Source organism: Chionomys nivalis, chromosome 25, assembly GCF_950005125.1.
Source record: "Chionomys nivalis chromosome 25, mChiNiv1.1, whole genome shotgun sequence".
Lineage (NCBI taxonomy): Eukaryota > Metazoa > Chordata > Mammalia > Rodentia > Cricetidae > Chionomys > Chionomys nivalis.
The window spans coordinates 4,687,204-4,706,004 of record NC_080110.1 but is presented as its reverse complement, the minus strand read 5'-3'; the positions used below and the strand labels follow the sequence as shown (position 1 = coordinate 4,706,004).

Here is an 18,801-nt window from a genome sequence, read left to right as displayed (position 1 = left end):
CATCTAGATCTTTAACACTCAGCCCACTGCTCTCCCAATTGAGCTATTCTGACACTGGTACACATTCTGAATTCCTGACCTGAGCTGCAGGGGTCCATGCCCCTTCCCCGGCTGCAGGGGTCCATGCCCCTTCCCCGGCTGCAGGGGTCTACAGTCATTCCCGGGCTGTAGAGGTCCAAACCCCTTCCCTGGCTGCAGGGGTCGTCTACAGTCCTTCCCGGGATGTAGAAGTCAAGAAGTCTGCAGCCCTCACCTGGCTGATGGCACTCAGGTCCCACAACAGATACGCGGGGCTGATGGTCAGCTCCTTCCCGTTGATAGTCATGTTCTTCTTAGTTTGTTTGTTTAACTCCTGGAACCCTTTGGGGTTGTTCAGTTTCAGAAGAGCGACGCTGGCCTCCGAGTACAACTGCAGCTGGTAGAGAAAAGATACACGTGGGCACCCTAGACCTCAGGGAATAAACACATATTTACCTTTATTTTTTTTTCTTTTGGAGACAGAGTTTCAGGGTCTGGAATGACAAACTTGTGGCAATCCTTCTGCCTCAGTTTTCCAAGTGCTGAGATTACAGGTGCGAGCCATCATGACCAGCTGTTTAACTTCCAATCTAGAAATGTAAAGACAGTATCGCAGGCCAAAAGTGCTCGCCAGATGACTGCGACAGAATGTCCGTTAACAGAGTGGGAGAACAGCGTGACCAGGGCACCTTGGGCATCATCTGACAGCTGTAGCTACTCAACCCCACGGGAGACTCTACATCTCCTGAGATGTCAGGCTCTTTTTACGAAATCCCCCCAACTCTCAGAGCTGGCTTAAATCATTTTTTATGATCTTCATTTAAAACATGGTGGCACAGGCCTTTAATCCCAGCAATCTGGAGGCAGAGGCAGACGGATCTCTGTGAGTTCAAGGCTGGCCTGGTCTACAGAGTGAGTTCCAGGACATCCATGTCAGCTAGGACTGTTACATAGGGAAACCCTGTCAAGGACTCAGCTCTCACTGCTGTCAATCCGCCTCTGTGTGCCAGCAGACTGGGAAGCAGTCACATAGGCACGTCCCCACCTGTCCCTGTAAGACTTCTTGCCCCTTTCTTCCCATTCCCTGGTTCCTACAGGACCTCTAAGGGCCCCCTAGGGTGGGAAATCCCATTGCTCTAGAATAAACAGTAATTTAATATTACAATTTAATTTTAAACTTAATGAGAAAATGTCCACATCGTAATCTCTTCTATCAACATTGTTTTTACCTTGGAAATTATTTTGAAGCCTCTTGGACATTTTAAAAGTTCACAATTTTTTTAAAAATGCTTTAGGATAAATTTAAAATCCAGTCAATGACCTGAGGCTAATACACATCCCTGGCACGACCAGCATATCCAAATGTGATCCTTAATTTCTAACTCACAATGAGCATCATTTGTCATTAGTGATGGATTTATGCTAGCATTTTTTTCCTGCTTTTTCCTAGGTGCTATTCACCAGGGAACGCCAATCGCAAAGACTCTAAATAAGAAGGTTGATACAAATACGTTGTGTTAAAAAAAACAACAAAGTCAAACTGTCTCAGCATGTTTACCTAAGACACTTTCTCTTCAGGCTGGTACTGAGGAATGAACCAGGGAAGTACTCTGCCACTATAAACCAGCCCTTTTACTTTTTATTTTGAAACAGGATCTTGCTGAGGTGCCCGGACAGGCCTTGAATTTGCAACCCTCCTACCCCAGCCTATGAGGCAGATTCCAAGTCTGCGCTGTATTTTATTGGTAATTATAGCACTGCTACTGCAAGGTCCACCAGTGACTGGGCATGTGATGTGCAGCAGACACTGCCTTCAGCAATTACCGCGCAGCGTTAAAGTGTAAACGCGGACCTGCCCTGCTCTGGGCCCGAGTGCCATCCGTCCAGGCTTCCGTTGCTACGGCAGCATGGGGTGCAGGGACGATGATGGCTCGGCAGGCACCTGTACTCGAGTAGCCCGGGGATCACCAGCCAGTGTCGGAACGAGAAAACCATCCAGGCTGGCTGGAGAACAAAGCAGGATCCGGGATGTTGCCAGGTCCTGTGTGTCACTAGGTCCTGCACAGCTCCTACGAGTCCCAGAGCAGCCCAGCTAACCACCCCTGAAAGGCCGGGACTTTCCATTCCGAGGCAAACAAAACACATTCCCGCCCCCCCTTTTTTTTCTTTTTACTGTTTCCTGATAAGTATAAATGTCTGCTGCTGTATTACTGGCAAGAAAATAAACTGGGCTAAGTATGTATACAGTCTAGGTGGATTGCTTGACCCTCGTGTGTGAAGTTCTGGCCTTCAACCCAGCATTACCAATTTCAAAGAAAAGATGTTTCAGAGATTAAGAATAACTTGAGAATTCTAATAAGAAATTCAAAGATTCACATCATTATTTAAAAATGACATCTAATTTCATGATTTGAACGGCCTTTAATTCATTAAGAAGTGCAACAAGAAAAATCACTCTTAAATTAAATAAAAATTATACTTTAATAATTTAAATTTTTTATCTTATATATGTATTTTGTGGGAGGACAAGGCAGGCATGCCACCGTTCAGGTGTAGAAGTCAGAGGACAACTTGCAGGAGCCTTCGCCTTCCTGCATATGGGTGGACAGGACTGAATGTGGTCAGATCTAGCCGCAAGCACCTTTGCCCACTAAGGCATCTCGCCGGTCCCTACCAGCAGTTGCACAGGACTGGTTTCTAACTATACCACTGAAAATTAGAAATAGGTTTTCTCATGGTGACCACACAATAGCTGAAAGAGATAAAAAGCAAGGAACTTGACATACATGGATCTAATCTACATGGGACGTAGAAAAAGACAAGATCTCCTGAGTAAATTTGGGGCATGGGGACCAAGGAAGAGGGAGAGGAGAGGAAGGAAGGGGAGCAGAGAAAAATGTATAGCTCAATAAAATCAATTTTAAAAAAAGCAAGGAACTTTAAAAACAGATTTTTTCTGCCTCTATAAGGGGCAGTGGCAAGGAGCATGACGTATCCTCCGCTGTCCACTAGGTGGCAACCTAACCCTGCAACTCTATTAGCGTATTAGAAGCTGCTTCTGCTGGAAAAGGATTTGAGATGTGCCCTGATCCTGGTATACATACATACATGCACACACGCGCACATACACGCGTACACACACACATTTTTTTTTGCAGCAAATGTCATTTGTAGCTGGAGGTTGGTCTCTGTCTCAAAAAAAAAAAAGTTCCAAATATTTACATATACATGTGATGAAACAATTTGGGGATGAAACTCAAGTATAAACCTGAAATTCATGTTTTGTATATACCTTGTGCACACAGCCTGAAGACGGCACATTTAAATAGTTCTATACGTAAAACCAAGTGTCCTGTGAGGATGTAGAGCTAATCTTACTCTGGTGGTGGCAGGTCGGTGTCAGAAATTTTCCGATTTTGGAGCATTTTAGACTCTGGATTTTGAGACTAGAGACGCTTCATGGAAAACATGTGGTGACCTTAAGCGGGTCCGGAACAGAACTCTGAGGGGGCGGAGTGCAGGTGACTCAGTAAGCTGTCACACCTTGCCTGTGCCACCCTGCCTGGCTACGCCATGAGATCATCTACCCTACAGCGAACTAGGGCCGTCTGAAAACTCCCCGGTGTCTCCCAACCACTCAGACATCCAGCTGGGACCCATCTCCCCGAAGACTTGGGTGTTCCAACACAGGAAATCTTGGGGGAACCATTTCTATCTAGATGCTAGCCAGGCAACCCCATGGCAGGTCTGTCAAACACTCCCGCACTCCACTTCCACGGCACCACACACACCCACCTCCTCTCCAGTCTCCCTTCTCCCCCGCAGCTTGCCAACACAGGATGCTGAGGGCCTCTGGGGCGTTCCTGGATCTCTTCCCCCACTGGCACCCCCATGGCCAGAGGCCCCTAAACAGGAGTGTCTTCCAGGACTGAACTGTTTTTCTTGCCTCCGGCTTCTTCCCAGGTAGCATCTACCACACCTGTCCCTACTCTGTGACCTAGAAATACACCAGACTGCCTTCTTCCTGTCTCCGGGATGAGGTCCAGCCATCTTGCTTCCCCTACCTCTGGCAATTAAGCTTTTGAAACTCCCCAGACACACTATCTGCTCCCAGACTTCCGAGCCTCCAGCCCTTTGTTCAGGCTGTCTCCTCTGCATGCCCCTCCCAGCCCAAGATCAGCAGCTCTGCCTAGGGCCCAGCAGGTTGCAAAGCTTGTCTAACCCCCAGTGCACCTAAGGCCTAGGCATTCTTGGGCACTTTATACTTCTCTTTGGAAATGTGCATGCCCCAAGCAAATGCTTTGATTCCCTTGGTTCTCCCTGATATAACCCTGACACACAGAGGGTATCTGATAAAAAAAAAAAAAAAAAATCCAGGGGACTGGAGTCTGTGACAGGAAACTCAGTTCTCGGAAGATCCTAATAGAACTAGAGACAGAGCCTACAGGAAAACAGTGTGGAGACACGAGGTCAGATCCCTAGAACCCGCGTTCAAGCTGGGCATGCCTACAATCCCAGCACTTGGTAGGGGGTGGGAGACAGGCAGATTCCCTAAAGCTCACTGGTCAGGCAGCCTGGCCAACTGGTGAGGCTGAAGACTCAAGGAGAGACTCTTGCTCAAGAAAATCAGGCGGATAGTAACCAAGGAAGATGCCTGACATCAACCTCTGGCCTTCACATGTAGCCACATCCACATGTGTGTGCGCACACCAATGCACATACCTGTGCACACAAATACACACCTACCCGCACTCACACACACACACACACACACACATATACAAACACACACCCTTGCACACACGTATCTGTGAACACACTCATACACACCTATACACATACACTCACACACCTATATACATTCTCTCCTCTCTCTCTGGAACAGGTATCACCCCCCCCCCAGTATACACAGATTTGAAGAACTAAACTCAAATGCTGCCACATCTGACCTCCCTGGTTCTCAATTTCCCTGGCGACTCAAGTGAGCACTGCACTTTCCATCCGCCTCCACACACCAGGCGACCCGGGATTCCGTGGAGGCCCGCCACTGTTTGGAACTGTCATCTTCATGAGCACACACCTACCACCAGGAGGCACATCGAATGTCGTCAGCAACGATGAGTGGCTGAGGGAGAGCAGCTATGAAATAGTCACACAAAAGTGTAAGAAGCAGAGTAGATTTCCTAATTTCTTTTTAGGTTTGGATTCACGTGGACGACAGAAGTCGCTCTTCCCATATGAGGAAGAGAGGCTGATCGTAAACAGTGGGAAGGATGGATGTGCCTGTATCTGTCATTCTGGAACCAGAAACTAAGAAGCCAAATAAACTTCGGCTGAAACAAAAGCTAATCTATGGTTTTAACTGCTCAAATCAGTACTGAAAGTCCCGCAGGGGAAGGAGATGTACCTATTTTAGAAATAACTGCAGATCAACCACAAATTCAGCCCAATATAGCCGAGCGCTATTCCATTCCATACAAGTGCTGCGTATTAGCCAATCGCACTGCTGGAATCCCCACCGTATTTCAAAGTACAATGAAGAAAAGCTACAAGGGGCCGGCAGGGCACAGAGGTGCTGCAGGGATGATAAGTTTACAAGCTCAAAGACAGCCCAGTCTGCACAGCAAGTTGCAGGCCAGCCAGAATTACATAGTGAGACCTGCCGCAAACAGAAATGAAGAGGAAGAAATAGGAGAAACAGAAAGACAAAGCTGGCTATGGGAAGATAAGAAACAGAGACAAGGTCGGCGGCTTCCATATCATTGTTCTTATAACACAAAGCATCTAAACTGTGAGACCCAGCGAAGAGAAAAAGGGGAACTTGGGATGGGGTGACTAACGCAAGAATGGAGAAAACTCCCTTCCTCCCTGCCCCATGACCCCCACCTTCTCCATCCCCCACAAACTGTTAAATGGCAAAAGGAGAGGAAGTGGGAAGGCAAACTCAACCTATGGCAGAATCTCACAAGTTCAAGAAGCAGATCCCTGCGGTTCCAGAGGCAAGGACTCTACTCCCTGCCTGAGAGAGAGAAGCTCGTGTTTACCACCGGGAATACGTGGCAATAGCGTGCCGAAAGTAAGGTCAACTTGAAAAAACATGGACTGTGTCCTGAATCTACGCATGTTCAGGAAAAGGCCAGTCGAGGCTGAAGGGTAAGAATTATACACACGCCCTAAATTCATCAAGGTCTGGATTTGCCGTTCATGAATCAAGAGTTTCATATCATCCCACATTATCAATGTCCGAAATATACCGTATAAACCCTTTATGAATGAAAGCTTTCATAAATGTGCTCATTAGAGAGCTCTTACTACTTTTATGACTTTCCCCAACACACATACAGCACATATTGTAAAAAAAAATAAAAAATAAAAATAATGAGCTGGGGGGGGGTGGCGCACGCCTTTAATCCCAGCACTCAGGAGGCAGGGGCAGGCGGATCTCTATGAGTTTGAGGTCTACAAAGCGAATTTCAGGACAGGCTCCAAAGCTATAGAGAAACTCTGTCTCGGAAAAGAAAAAAGAAGAAAAAAAAATATAAATTATTAAAATAGTCATTTCAGAGCTGGGTTTGGAGGCGCAAATCTATCACACCAGCACTTGAGAAGCTGAGGCAGGAGGATTGCTACAATTTCAAAACCAGTCTGCCCATGGAGTGAGACCTAGTCTCAAGCAAGAGAGTAAGGAACGAGGCTCTTCTGTGCAGATCAGCCTTTCTGACGGCGCACTGCAACAGGACATCTTTGCCTTGGCTACACGGTGAACCCACGCTCAATGGGTCACGAGGGAAGGGTCGAGCCGAGCGTGGACTGAGACGAGCCACGCTGGCGGCCATTCCTCTTCTTACCAGTTTTATTTTAGAGGAAAGGTTTTCCGGCAGTTTTGTCTTCAGCTGACTGGTCTCCTTGAATGTTGGTGGGAATCCACTCAGGAAGGCCAAGTCTTGTATCAGCACCAAGCCTGGGACTTCTTTGTCTGTCGTCTGAAATAAAAGGAAAAGATTCAGCTCACCTTTCATCTCAGTGCTGGTGAAAACACGGCAGAGAAGCTGGTGCGCTTCTGCTGTGGTAAGAAGACACCATAGCTGGACGTGCAGTGGCTCCAGGTTCTTAGGGAGCAAAGCGTGGCGGCTCAGGACTGCAATCCCAGCATTCCCAGGGGCAGGCAGGACGATTGCAAGTCCAAGGCCAGATGGGACTACATAGCAAGACCTAATGAAAGCAGCTTTATTGTTCATATTTTTATTCTGGTCGGATGCAGAAGTACAATCAGATTTAAAATGACATACCAAAAGCTGGAGAGATGGCTCAGCGGTTAAGAGCATTGCCTGCTCTTCCAAAGGTCCTGAGTTCAATTCCCAGCAACCACATGGTGGCTCACAACCATCTGTAATGAGGTCTGGTGCCCTCTTCTGGCCTTCAGGCATACATGCAGACAAGATATTGTATACATAATAATTTTAAAAAATAATAAATAAAAAATAAAATAAAATGACATACCAAGTAGGCTCTCCAAACTGTCTGCTTGCTGCTTCCCTTAAATAGTCCGGCATAGGCATCTTCAACTACAAGAAACAATGCAAGAAACAAACATACGTTTAACAAACGCTTACCTAACTCTCTGGCAGAACACTACAACAGAGCATTTGGGGAGCTGTTAAAGTAGCATGACATGTGGTTTCAAAAAAAATAGAGACGATAAAGTTAGCACATTCAACCAAGGAGGCATACTGTAAAGCCGTGTATAACTGAACATTAAATTCTGCACTGTCAAGAGATTTATGCAGGCGGCAGAAACGTGAGGTGCTTTGTGGAAAAACAAAAACTGAAGCTGGACTCAGAGGAAGAAATGAAGGGATGATACTGTGTTCTTTTCTACAAAGTATGTAATTTACTTATTTGTTAATTATTTGCCAACTCAGGACAGAGAACATGGCCACCTGTTCATGTGCTTTGTCTCTGTCACTGAGGACAGTACCTGGCATACTGTTAAGTGGGTAGGCCTGCTTTACCTGCAGAGCGAGCCACAGGAAGTACAAAGGTCATGCCCAGCTGACACATTGTAAGTTTTTATGCTGATGATCATATACAGGGTACACGCTAGACAAAGGCTCTACCCCCAAGCGATACCCATAGCCCAGTGAACATCCTGTAAGAACTAAGGGATCAAGAATGAAAGGAATACCCCACGGGGAAGGGATTACACCCCCTAGCCACTGGACATACATTATACCTGTGTATAAAAATAGAGCTGTTTGCGGTTTTGTTCTAAAGGCCTGTTTAGTTTGGAGGTAACGTGAATCGCCCTATAAAGGCGTCATTTCTCATAAACTGAGGGTGTTAGTGTGACTGGAAAAGCCACCTCAGAGTCCTGGGACCAGGCTGCAGGGTGGGCTAGGTGACGGCTAGTTGCTCCTCTCATCTGAAAGGAAGGAAAGAAGCTTGCATTCAGAAAGCTCACAGTTTCCTTCGATCTAAAAATAATGTCAGAGCTAGGAGCAGCATTCTGGCATGTTTTGTGACTTAAGCCGGTGTGTGGCAAAGTTCTGTCTCAGTCAATAAATCACATGGGAAACCATAAATCCCTGTGTCATTTCATATAAATTATGAGTTATAGCACAAACACCATAGAATTAGCAAAGCAAAGATAAAAAGCATCATAGATGCCCTCATTCTCCCATGGAGAAGATGGATGGGGAAGAACAGGAGATGGTGAAGAGGCGGCTGTGGAGTTAGCCGTGGCCCACCACCTGCAGCTGACGGATGATGAGAGATTACAGGGAAGAGAATGAAGGGCACAGCCAAGCTGAACCTGTGACTCCAGGGACAGGAAGGAGCTCACATCCATATGAAAAGCAAATACATATTACTGAAGTACGGTCTTCTAAGAGACAGAGAACCAATGAGATCTGGATTTTCAGATTTACTCGCCAGCTAGGTGGAAAGCTTTACAGGCAGATAGAACAACTGGGTGTCTGTGAAGGAAATGGAATGAACAGGGGAAGAACCTAAGACCTTTTCCTTTTTATTGGCAAAATAAAAGCAAGCGACAGGATGAGATTTGTTATTAGTTTACAAGGTAAGAAACAGGAAAGGGACAAAGACATTGCCAAAAAACGAGGCTGAAACATGTGACGTGGACAAAATGCCCCCCCTCCCTGTATCGTGGCAGGAGCCCGAAAGCATTCACAGTACCCACGTAAAATTCACAGCGTCTCCAGGTAGAGAGGCCCAGAGCACAGGATGACTGAGAGACCAGAGCTGGACACTCATGTGGCCTTAGCAGTCATGTCTCAGCACAGGGACAGATTCCAAGAGTTACTGAGCCACCCAATGTCTTACAAACAGAAGATGGGGCTGCCCCACAGTTCTGGAGGCCAGAAGAGCAAGGGCAGGGGCCAGAAGGGCAAGGGCAGGGGGGCTGGAAGGGCAAGGGCAGGAGTCGGAAGGGCAAGGGCGGGGGGGGGGAGGGGCAGAAGGGCAAGAGCGGGGGTGGGGGGCGGAAGGGCAAGGGCAGGGGCTGGAAGGACAAGAGCAGGGGTCGGAAGGGCAAGGGGAGGGTCTAGCACAGTTGGTTCTTCCCAACTACAGTCAGAAGCATCTTGTCAACTTCCTGGGGGATGGGGCACGGAGCCTGCGGTATTATAAAAATCTTATACTACTCATGAAGTCTCCTGGAGCCTGCAGTATTATAAAAATTCTACTCATGCGGGGCAATGGTGGCGCACGCCTTTAATCCCAGCACTTGGGAGGCAGAGGCAGGTGGATCTCTGTGAGTTCGAGACCAGCCTGGTCTACAGAGCTAGTTCCAGGACAGGCTCCAAAGCCACAGAGAAACCCTGTCTCGAAAAACCAAAAAAAAAAAAAAAAAAAAAAAAAATTCTACTCATTAAGTCTTAACCTCTGTGCCCTCATCGTCTCCCAAAGGCGCGAAACCTCCTGTGCCATCGCACTGGGAGTTCAGATTTCACTGTGTGAAAGCAGAAGCAAGACAAGCCATTTCTGAAGAGAGACCAAGAACGCTCCAGTGTGTTCTGTCCAAACTGTAGAACACGATCTCATCGAGTTATATTGTTAAAATAACAAACAAACAACAACAACAACTAGTCTCCAGGATGACGGAGGTGGAGGCACTTTCTGTACAGCAGACCTGGAGAAGATCCTCCCGGGTACTCAGCACGGACGATGCTATGCCTGCGGCCCTTTCTTGAGACGGCAGGCGGCTCACAGGGCAATGCGACAATGGCTCTGTGGGTTTTCCCTGGACATCATTAGTTTATAGGACGGTTCTTAAAAGCTGAACCACTGCTTCGTTCAGAACTCTGCTATTCTTAGTATCGATGATAGCATGGTTTAAATATACACTCCAGGGAGCTGGGCAGAGCAACACACCTTCGATCTCAGTGCCTAGGGAGCTGGGCAGAGCAACGCACCTTCGATCTCAGTGCCCAGGGAGCTGGGCACGACAGCACACACCTTTGATCTCAGGGGGCAGAGACAGGTGGATCTCAGAGTCTGAGGTCAATTGAGTCTATATAGTGAATTACAGGACTACATAAGAGACCCTGCCCCAACAATTAAACTTCCAATAATAATAATAAATACACATGGGCTGGAGAGATGGCTCAGCAGTCAAGAGCACTTGTTGCTCTATGGTCGACTCAACTCCTAGGACCCACATGGCAGCTCACAACTCCCTACAGCTCCATTTCCAGGGGATCTAACACCCTCTTCTGACCTCCAGGCATGAAGAGTACAGACATACATGCAGAAGACACTCATACACACAAAATAATAAATCTTTAAAAAAAAAACATGGAAAAGAAATCTTACCATCCTTAGTACTGTCAAAAACTACAACGGACACATTAGTAGAAGGGTTTTTTGGTTTTGCAACGTTGAACATGTCGCTGGCGGTGTGGAAAGCTGGATAAAGAGATGGCAGGTCTTTCAGGGTGCTGTTGGCTGGCAAGGGCGGGTCCAGAACAAGCATGGGCACCTTAATGCAGTGGGTCAGCAGACACTCCAACTGCTTCTCGCTGCAGAGACAAGCACATCACCAAGGAAAAGCTTGAGGCCACTGCTAGATGGGGGGGGGGGTTTAAAATCCTATAACCCATATCTATAAAATTTATACCATAATAAATTAGTTCATCGCAAAAATGCTAAAATTGTTGTTAGTAAGTATGAAATAAAAATAAGACACATTTTAAACATACAGTGTTCAAGCTTCTATTAATTATAAGAGTACCACTCAAGTGTGATATCTCATACTTGACGGATAAGGTAAGAGAATCAATTATGAATTCTAGGTCAGTGAAATCATGTCTCAGAGTGGGGGAACAAAAAAGTCAGCATATAATACGTAAGTCAATTGAAGCCCCTTGTTAGCATACTTGGAAAGAGATTTTGGCTAATGGTATCATGTTACTGGCTACAATTTACCTAGCCCAGTTAGAACAATATGAGAGACGCAGGACATCACACGATACAAATGACAAGGATAGCATGGTTCTAGTGTCAGCACATAGGGGGCTTTCTGTCTGAATAAAAGACACCCCTTTAAAGAGTACCTGAGTAAAAGCCATGGTCACAGAACTAGAAAGCTCACAAAGTGGGTCTCACAGATAGTACAATGGTGTGTAAAACCGTTCAACCGTCTTAGCTAATAATCAAGGAAGTGCAAGAGAAAGCAACTGTCACCCTGTTTGTTCACTTAGCACCCCTCAAAAATGATGACTGAGTGTTAATCCAAACACTAACTCTGTCCCTCTCAAATATATTTGGCCTCAAAGCTCATAGAGCCACACTGTGGTACTACATACACACTATATACTTATAACACATATACATACACATATACTTATACCGTGCCTGCCCTACCATACTGAGGTAGGAAGCATGAAAATACCGCGTCGACACAGGAGTTGAAAAGCGGTGCACCTTCGGCTACGGCTCACTGCTGTTAGCTGAGTGTAGCCGCACACTCCTACGACCCGGCACTTGAGCAAGAGGCAGCAGGAGCAGATCAAGGCATTCTCAGCTGCGCAGGGAGTGTGAAGGCTAGCTTGGGCTAGGTGAGAGCTTCTTTCAAAAATTAAAAACAAGCAAAAAAAGACGGTAGAGGATCACCTCCACAGACAACCTCTTTAAAGTGGAAAAGAAGCCGTGAAGAAGTTTCTGCTTGTCCACCGGAGCTGTTTTATGAACTCATCAGAGCCAAGCAGGATTGAGACCAATACATCTAGTGGGACAGATGTACCTGGTTCTTGTCACCGGGCTAAATCCCCTTCCAGGTCCTTAAGTACATACAATCTGACAGCTTCCAAAGATAAGGAGAGATTACAAATGGACAAATAGATGATGGGCACAAATTTTATAGTCAGAACACAGGGTATAATTAGTTTGAAGAGACCAAGAGAACAATGCATCAAGACAGATAAATGAGTACTCCGGGCTTGCCAAAAACAAGCAGGATTTGGTTGGGTAGAACGCCAAAAACCTGTGCGCTCATTCAGTCATGCTGTTTAGCACTGCAAATTCTCTTTAATGGATGCACTTAATTGGGGCTGAATATGGGCAAATACAAAACAAAACCGTCTGCACCCACAAGTGACGACTTGACGCTTCATTTCCGGCCTTTGAGCTTTATTCCTGAGAAGAAACTAAAACCCTTACCTCTTCTTCGTTGGTTCTGTCGTGTTCTTCCCAAGGATTTCCCTAATAAAAAGCAAACACAGTTTGTGACATAGGCATCAGCTGGTGCTAGCCCAAGATGTGAACAGGGGAGAGTTAACAATGTTGCCTTTCTTGATGACTTCACTGGAACCAATTTGCCAATAGGAAGGGTTACAATGCTTAAGGCAGAGGGAAGGCGTTGACTTGTGTAGTGCAGAGGACCTAACTATAAAGTACTGGTTACATTTATAGAGAAATGAGTGTGTGTGTGGGGTGGGGGCGCTTAGCAAATCTTCCAGGTAAGAGAGAGGGAACAGTGAGTTGGCTGTGTTGATCACTTTGCCCACCTCTGACGTACACCTACGTGAGCTCACGGCACACACGGGCTTCTTTGTAAGCGGATTTACCTCATGGCCTTCTGTTCTTCCTCCAGCTGTTCTCGGACCTGCTGGAGCTCCTTCAGCAGTTCAAGGTCTGTGCCATTCACCCAGGTGTAAACCACGTCGATCGGCATGGGCAGACAGAGCCTAGGGCAAACCCACAAGTCCTTCAGCTTAACATAGGCTTTCCAGAACATTTGGGGAAAGGAGTATAACAGAACTTATATCTGAGATTTTAAATTTAAACCAAGTAGTGGTGGTGCAGGCCTTTAATCCCAACACTTGGGAAGCAGAGGCAGGTGGATCTCAGTTCGAGGCCAGCCTGGTCTATAGAGCGAGTTCCAGGATAGCCATGGCTACACAGAGAAACCCTGTCTCGAACAAAACAAAAAACAACATCAAAACAAACCAACAAAAACATGTTTAAATTTAGAAATAACCACAGAAAGTCAACGAAAAGGTCAGAGAGCTATGGCATACCCATTCAACAGAACCATGTGATGTCCTGGGGCCACGGCTGGGAGAGGGGTATCTACTGGATACCGTCCCTGCGAACCGCATTGTTAGGAACCTGTGAAATCTCTATCCTTTGATCCTCACAACCTCCCTGTAAAGAGATTGACACCTGTCCTGGAACTCACTCTGTAGACCAGGCTGCCCTCAGACTCACAGAGATCTGCCTGCCTCTGCCTCCTGAGTGCTGGGATTAAAAGTGTGCACCACTGTACCTTTCCTTTTTAAAGATTCTGGGGTAGGGGGCGCGCTATCTAGATGGCTCAGTGAATTGAAAGTGCTTGCTGCACAAACCTAAGACTGAGTTCAGTCCCTGAGAAGGCAAAGAGAACTAACTCCCGGAGTTACCCTCTGACCTCCACAGGCGCACCGGGCACATCACCCCCACCCTCATACACACACAGTAATGACAACAGCAACAATAATCAAAGATTAATGGAGGAGAATCTGCGACAAAGGTGGTTCCTCAGAGGCCTGAGGGTCCCAGGGGAGCAGGGAGAACCTGATCATCAGGTGTGGATGACGGCAGTTCTGGAACTAGACGGTCACAACAGTCGCTCAACATCGCGGAGACGTTTGGTGCTGCTCTCAACCATACACTCTAGAAATGGTTAAAACGCTGAATTCCGCGCTATGGTATGTTTTTCTACAGTAAGAAAATGTCAAGCAGACTGGGAATTATGACGGTCTGGGAGTAGAGGATGAAGTCTTACGTCTCAGTTTAGATTAATCGATGGCTCACGTATCCCACAAATGCAGGATCAGCCGGGTCACACGGCCAGATAAAGAGCTGGACTCAGAAGCTTACAGAGTAAAACATAGTGACATTGTTGGAGTCCAGGATGGTCTGGCCCCAGCAGAGCCTCCGCCTTCCTGCTCAGATGGAAGTCGTAAATCCTGCCCCCTCTTCTCTTCCTTTGTTCCAGAGCCCTTGACATCCTCCTAACACATTAAATGACTGTCCTGCTGCCTCTCCCATTGGTTACACGTGCCCTTCCTGTGACGGTAAGCGCCAAGGAGGCAGGAGACCTTCTCATTTTGTTTCCCAAAGCGTGAGATAGTGTGGCACCTGGCACAGAGGGCCGACCATGTGGGTGAGACACAGGGATGGTCTTTCCCCCGCCCCCTCAACCTGTTCTTATTTTTTTAAAAGGTCTTGGAGAAAGCAGGGAAACAAGGAACATACCTAAACATAATAAAGACAATATACAGCAAGCCAACAGCCAATATCAAACTAAATGGAGAGAAACCCCGAGCGATCCCACTGAAATCAGGAACAAGACAAGGTTGCCCACTCTCTCCATATCTATTCAGTATAGTTCTTGAGGTCCTAGCTAGAGCAGTAAGACACCAAAGGGAGATCAAGGGGATCCAAATCAGAAAAGAAGTCAAACTCTCACAATTTGCTGATGATATGATAGCTTACATAAGTGATCCCCCAAAATTCTACCAAGGAACATCTACAACTCATAAACACCTTCAGTAATGTAGCAGGATACAAGATTAACTGCACCATCTGCAAGGCCATTCAAGCCACCGTGCCGTCCCCACTATGAATCAAGAGCCCAAAACAAGCCTTTCCATCTTTAAGCTGCTTTTTGTAAGGTGTTTGATCATGGCAACAACGAAAGACACTGTCCCTCTGGTCTTCTTGCAGCCTGGGTACAAGTACAAGATACTCGCCAAGAAAGGCACTCAGGTGTGTGATTAGGCTTCTGGCTACAACTACATTTTTTTTTTAAATCATGGATTAATTATCTCATGGGAAAATAGTCAGAGTGACCCCACCTTTTCCTTGAAAGACATGGGCAAGCAATTGGTGGCACATGCCTGTCATTACAAAACTCTTAGGAGGCCGAAGATGGGAGGAGCCTGAGACAGCCTGGGTTATAGCGAGCCTGTCCCCACCACAGCCCCCAAGAGATGAGGTACTTATATGCTAGATGAGTAAAAACAGGAAGTAAATGAAATAGATGTGAAGTCTGAGATGTTAAATGTCGCAGAAAATAACAGAAAGGGGGGTTAGAGACCTTGTCTGTGTAGGACTATTATCATCAGTGCCAGAGACAGCCTTGGCGAGGAACTGGCTTCGGGAGGAATGGAGCCCAGAGGCAGAGTGTTTCCTCAGTATGCGTGAGGTCTACGGTTCCATGCTCAGCACTGGGGAAAAGGGGCTGAGAAGATGGCACAGTAGAGAAAAAGTGGAGAGTGGAGATGAGCCAGTTTGGAAGTGGAGGAGGAGACACCCGGGAAGGGCACTCTGGTGTGCCCCGAGACACTCGGGAAAGGCACTCTGGTGTGCCCTGAGACACCCGGGAGAGGCACTCTGGTGTGTCCTGAGACACGACAGTCCCACAGCTTTGTCGGGGAAACGAGGATGCATGTGTGGCAGCTGAGTGAAGAGTCACCACTGCCCCAGGTACAATCTGGGCTTCATCACTGTCCTTCTCAGGATATTTGCTTGCTGACCCTCTTAGAATTAAGAACTTGCAGGAAGCTTTCACCCTTCCTTTCCCTTTAGGCACTTCCTTCCAGTCCTCTCTTCTTCAGCCCGCTCTTCTCAGAACTCACAAAACTCTCCCACAGCACTGGACACAGAGACAACACTAGTCTAGTTAAGGCTCCTTTCCCCTAGCTCCTTTAACTTAACCTTTATCTACCTTTGCCTAGGGGCTTTTTACTACTCCTTCCTTCCGTGTGTCTACTTTCACTGCTTCTCAGTCCGGCTTCTTGCTGCGTGGCTTCTTGCCCCAGGGCGTGTCCCTGTTGTCCTCTCTGGAGTCAAGATTCCTCCTCCTATTTCTTTTGTCTGTCGGCCCCGCCTCTCCTTTCTCCAGCCCACCTGCCGCTCGGCTCTTATAAGACCATTCAGTGCCTTAGGCGGGCAAGGTGAGACAAACACAACACATCTTTACACAGTTAAAAAAAAATTCAGCGCAAACAAAAGTGACACATCTTTACACGATTAAAGTCAGATCCCGCAGCAGAAACAAATGTAACACATCTATGCCTAGCTAAAATATTATTATTCCACAACAACAGGGTTTTTCTGTGTCACCCTGGCTGTCCTGGAACTCAAAGAAATCAGCCTGTCTCTCCTCCTGAGTGCTGGGATTAAAGGTGTGCGCCACCACTGCCCGGTTTGAAGGGATTCTTAGTACACCAGAGACAGACAGCATCTGAGCAGCAGAACTCTGCCTCCTGTGCCCTGCCTTGCTGGTCATTGATTTTCTCTCCTCCATCTTCAGGCTCCCCCCCCCCCCCCAGGTTTTTCCTGTGCATGCCTTGCAATGATTCTCAAACAGCTACACTGAGGACTTTAAATGGAGTTTCTAAATGCCCGGGTCTAAAGTGGGACCTCAGAATGCTCTTTCCTAAGAGGTTCTCAGCTACTGCTGACGCTGCCATCTGGGAGGCTATACTCTGAGAACAGCTGGAACTGAACTTCATTGTTCCCTTCTATACTGCCAGTCCTACATGTGAGATTAATGAATTTACCTTGTTCACCACTGTTTGCCTAATACATTTTAGTTAAATAATTTGACTAGAAATTTTATTATTATTATTATTATTATTATTACTATAATGTGTTCGGATGTTTGGCCTATTTGTATGTCAATGTGCCCTCTGTGTGCCCAGGGCCTGCAGAGACTAGAAAGGGGCACTGGATCCCATGGAAATAAAGTCACAGACAAGTGTGAGCTGCCATTCGGATGCTGGAAATCAAACCCCCACCTTCTGGAAGAGTAATGGGTGCCCTTAACCACTGAGCCACCTCTGCAGCCGCAATAACTACAATGTCTTCAGCACACGTGTGCTTCTCACTAATATCTGACTCAGTATTCCCATATACTAAGTATTCAAGGCCACTCTAACTCCCAGCCTCCCTAGTGGCCTTTATTCAGACTAAAATTGCTTATTTTGGTGTGTATGTGTGTACTGTGCTGCTTTGGGTGGGAACTTGTTTCTTTGTAGCAGTGAGGGCATGTGGTCATGTGCAGAGGGCAGGGGACAACTCTGAGGACTCAAGACAGGATTTGTCTCTCTGTAACTGTACCCCAGGCTAGCTGATCTGATTCTCCTGCCTCTGCCTCCCATCTCCACTTCGGGGTATCCTGTGATTACAGACACAATACTGTGTCTGACTCTTACATGATTTCTGGGCAACTAAACTCATGACAAGCATTTATACCCTAAAAATATAAAATAAAAATAATAATAATAATATTGAGAAAAATAAAAAGAAACCTGCTTGAGTCAATACAGTTTCCGAAGAAAACATGGGAAGGGGTGGAAGTGGGGTGCATATTCTGAAGCTTTCCTGGCAAAGCAATGTCTTATTCTTAATGGGTTTTAATAGAATCCAGAGATCCGGGTAAACGTTCAGCTGAAGAAAGCAACTCAAGTCCCTAAGTCATTCACACACTGCTCTCTTCAAATGAGCCTGTTATCACATGCCCAGCTTAACTCACGGGCTGATTTAAAACCCAGAAAGACAGCATGATCAGCTCATGGTTATGAGTCAGTTGTTTTTCCGCCAGGCATGGTGGTGATGAGTCTGAGCCTTCAGCTCTGCCCACTAGACCATGATCTTGGTTTCCAGATGAGAAGGAAGCCTGGGACTCAGAACAAAAGTGAAACAATTTGTATATAAACCGCTATTTAAAGGTAACCTTTAAAGTCATTTAACAGACCTTAGTTCTACGGTATGGGAAGGGGGGGGGGAGGTGGACAAACCACAGAACTAAAATAGTTAGGATTTACACACAATTTAATACCCATGTTTTATGCGTAATGAAATGGAGCCGTAGAATGAATGGCTGCCTGGAAATCAGTAGCAGTGGGTGATCTACATGTTTGCTTGTGACTACCACAGAGACTAGGATTTCCTTTTTCTTCAGAGCAAATGACACTAATAAAAACTGCACAAAAACTAACAAGAGATTAGAAGCTTTCATTAAATATTACATTGCTAGGTGCAGTCTAAAAAGGTAAAAACGTTAGTCACGAGGATTTTAGTCTGCAATCCTAGCTCTTGGGAGGCTGAGGAGAAATTCTAAATGCAGGGCAAGACTGGGCTACAAGGTGAGATCTGATTCCCCAAAGCAATGGGCCCTACCCTATCTGAGGAGTGCATGGGGGAGGAGATGGGAGGGGGGAGTGGGGGGGGAGAGAACTGGGATTGGCGTGTAAAATGATAAAAGAGAGTTTG

General features: G+C 46.6%; 1 protein-coding gene across 1 annotated transcript in view; it reads right to left on the bottom strand.

Annotated features, from left to right (window-relative positions):
• Gnptab (N-acetylglucosamine-1-phosphate transferase subunits alpha and beta) overlaps positions 1-18,801 on the bottom strand; it is a 55,255-nt gene that overhangs the window by 16,072 nt on the left and 20,382 nt on the right. Inside the window, exons 3-8 of the mRNA XM_057757911.1 lie at positions 13,104-13,223; positions 12,697-12,738; positions 10,852-11,057; positions 7,519-7,583; positions 6,867-7,001; positions 254-415 (exon numbers count right to left, since the gene is read on the bottom strand). Of these exons, the coding sequence (XP_057613894.1) occupies positions 254-415; positions 6,867-7,001; positions 7,519-7,583; positions 10,852-11,057; positions 12,697-12,738; positions 13,104-13,223 (730 nt within the window). The remainder of the gene's footprint in view (positions 1-253; positions 416-6,866; positions 7,002-7,518; positions 7,584-10,851; positions 11,058-12,696; positions 12,739-13,103; positions 13,224-18,801) is intronic.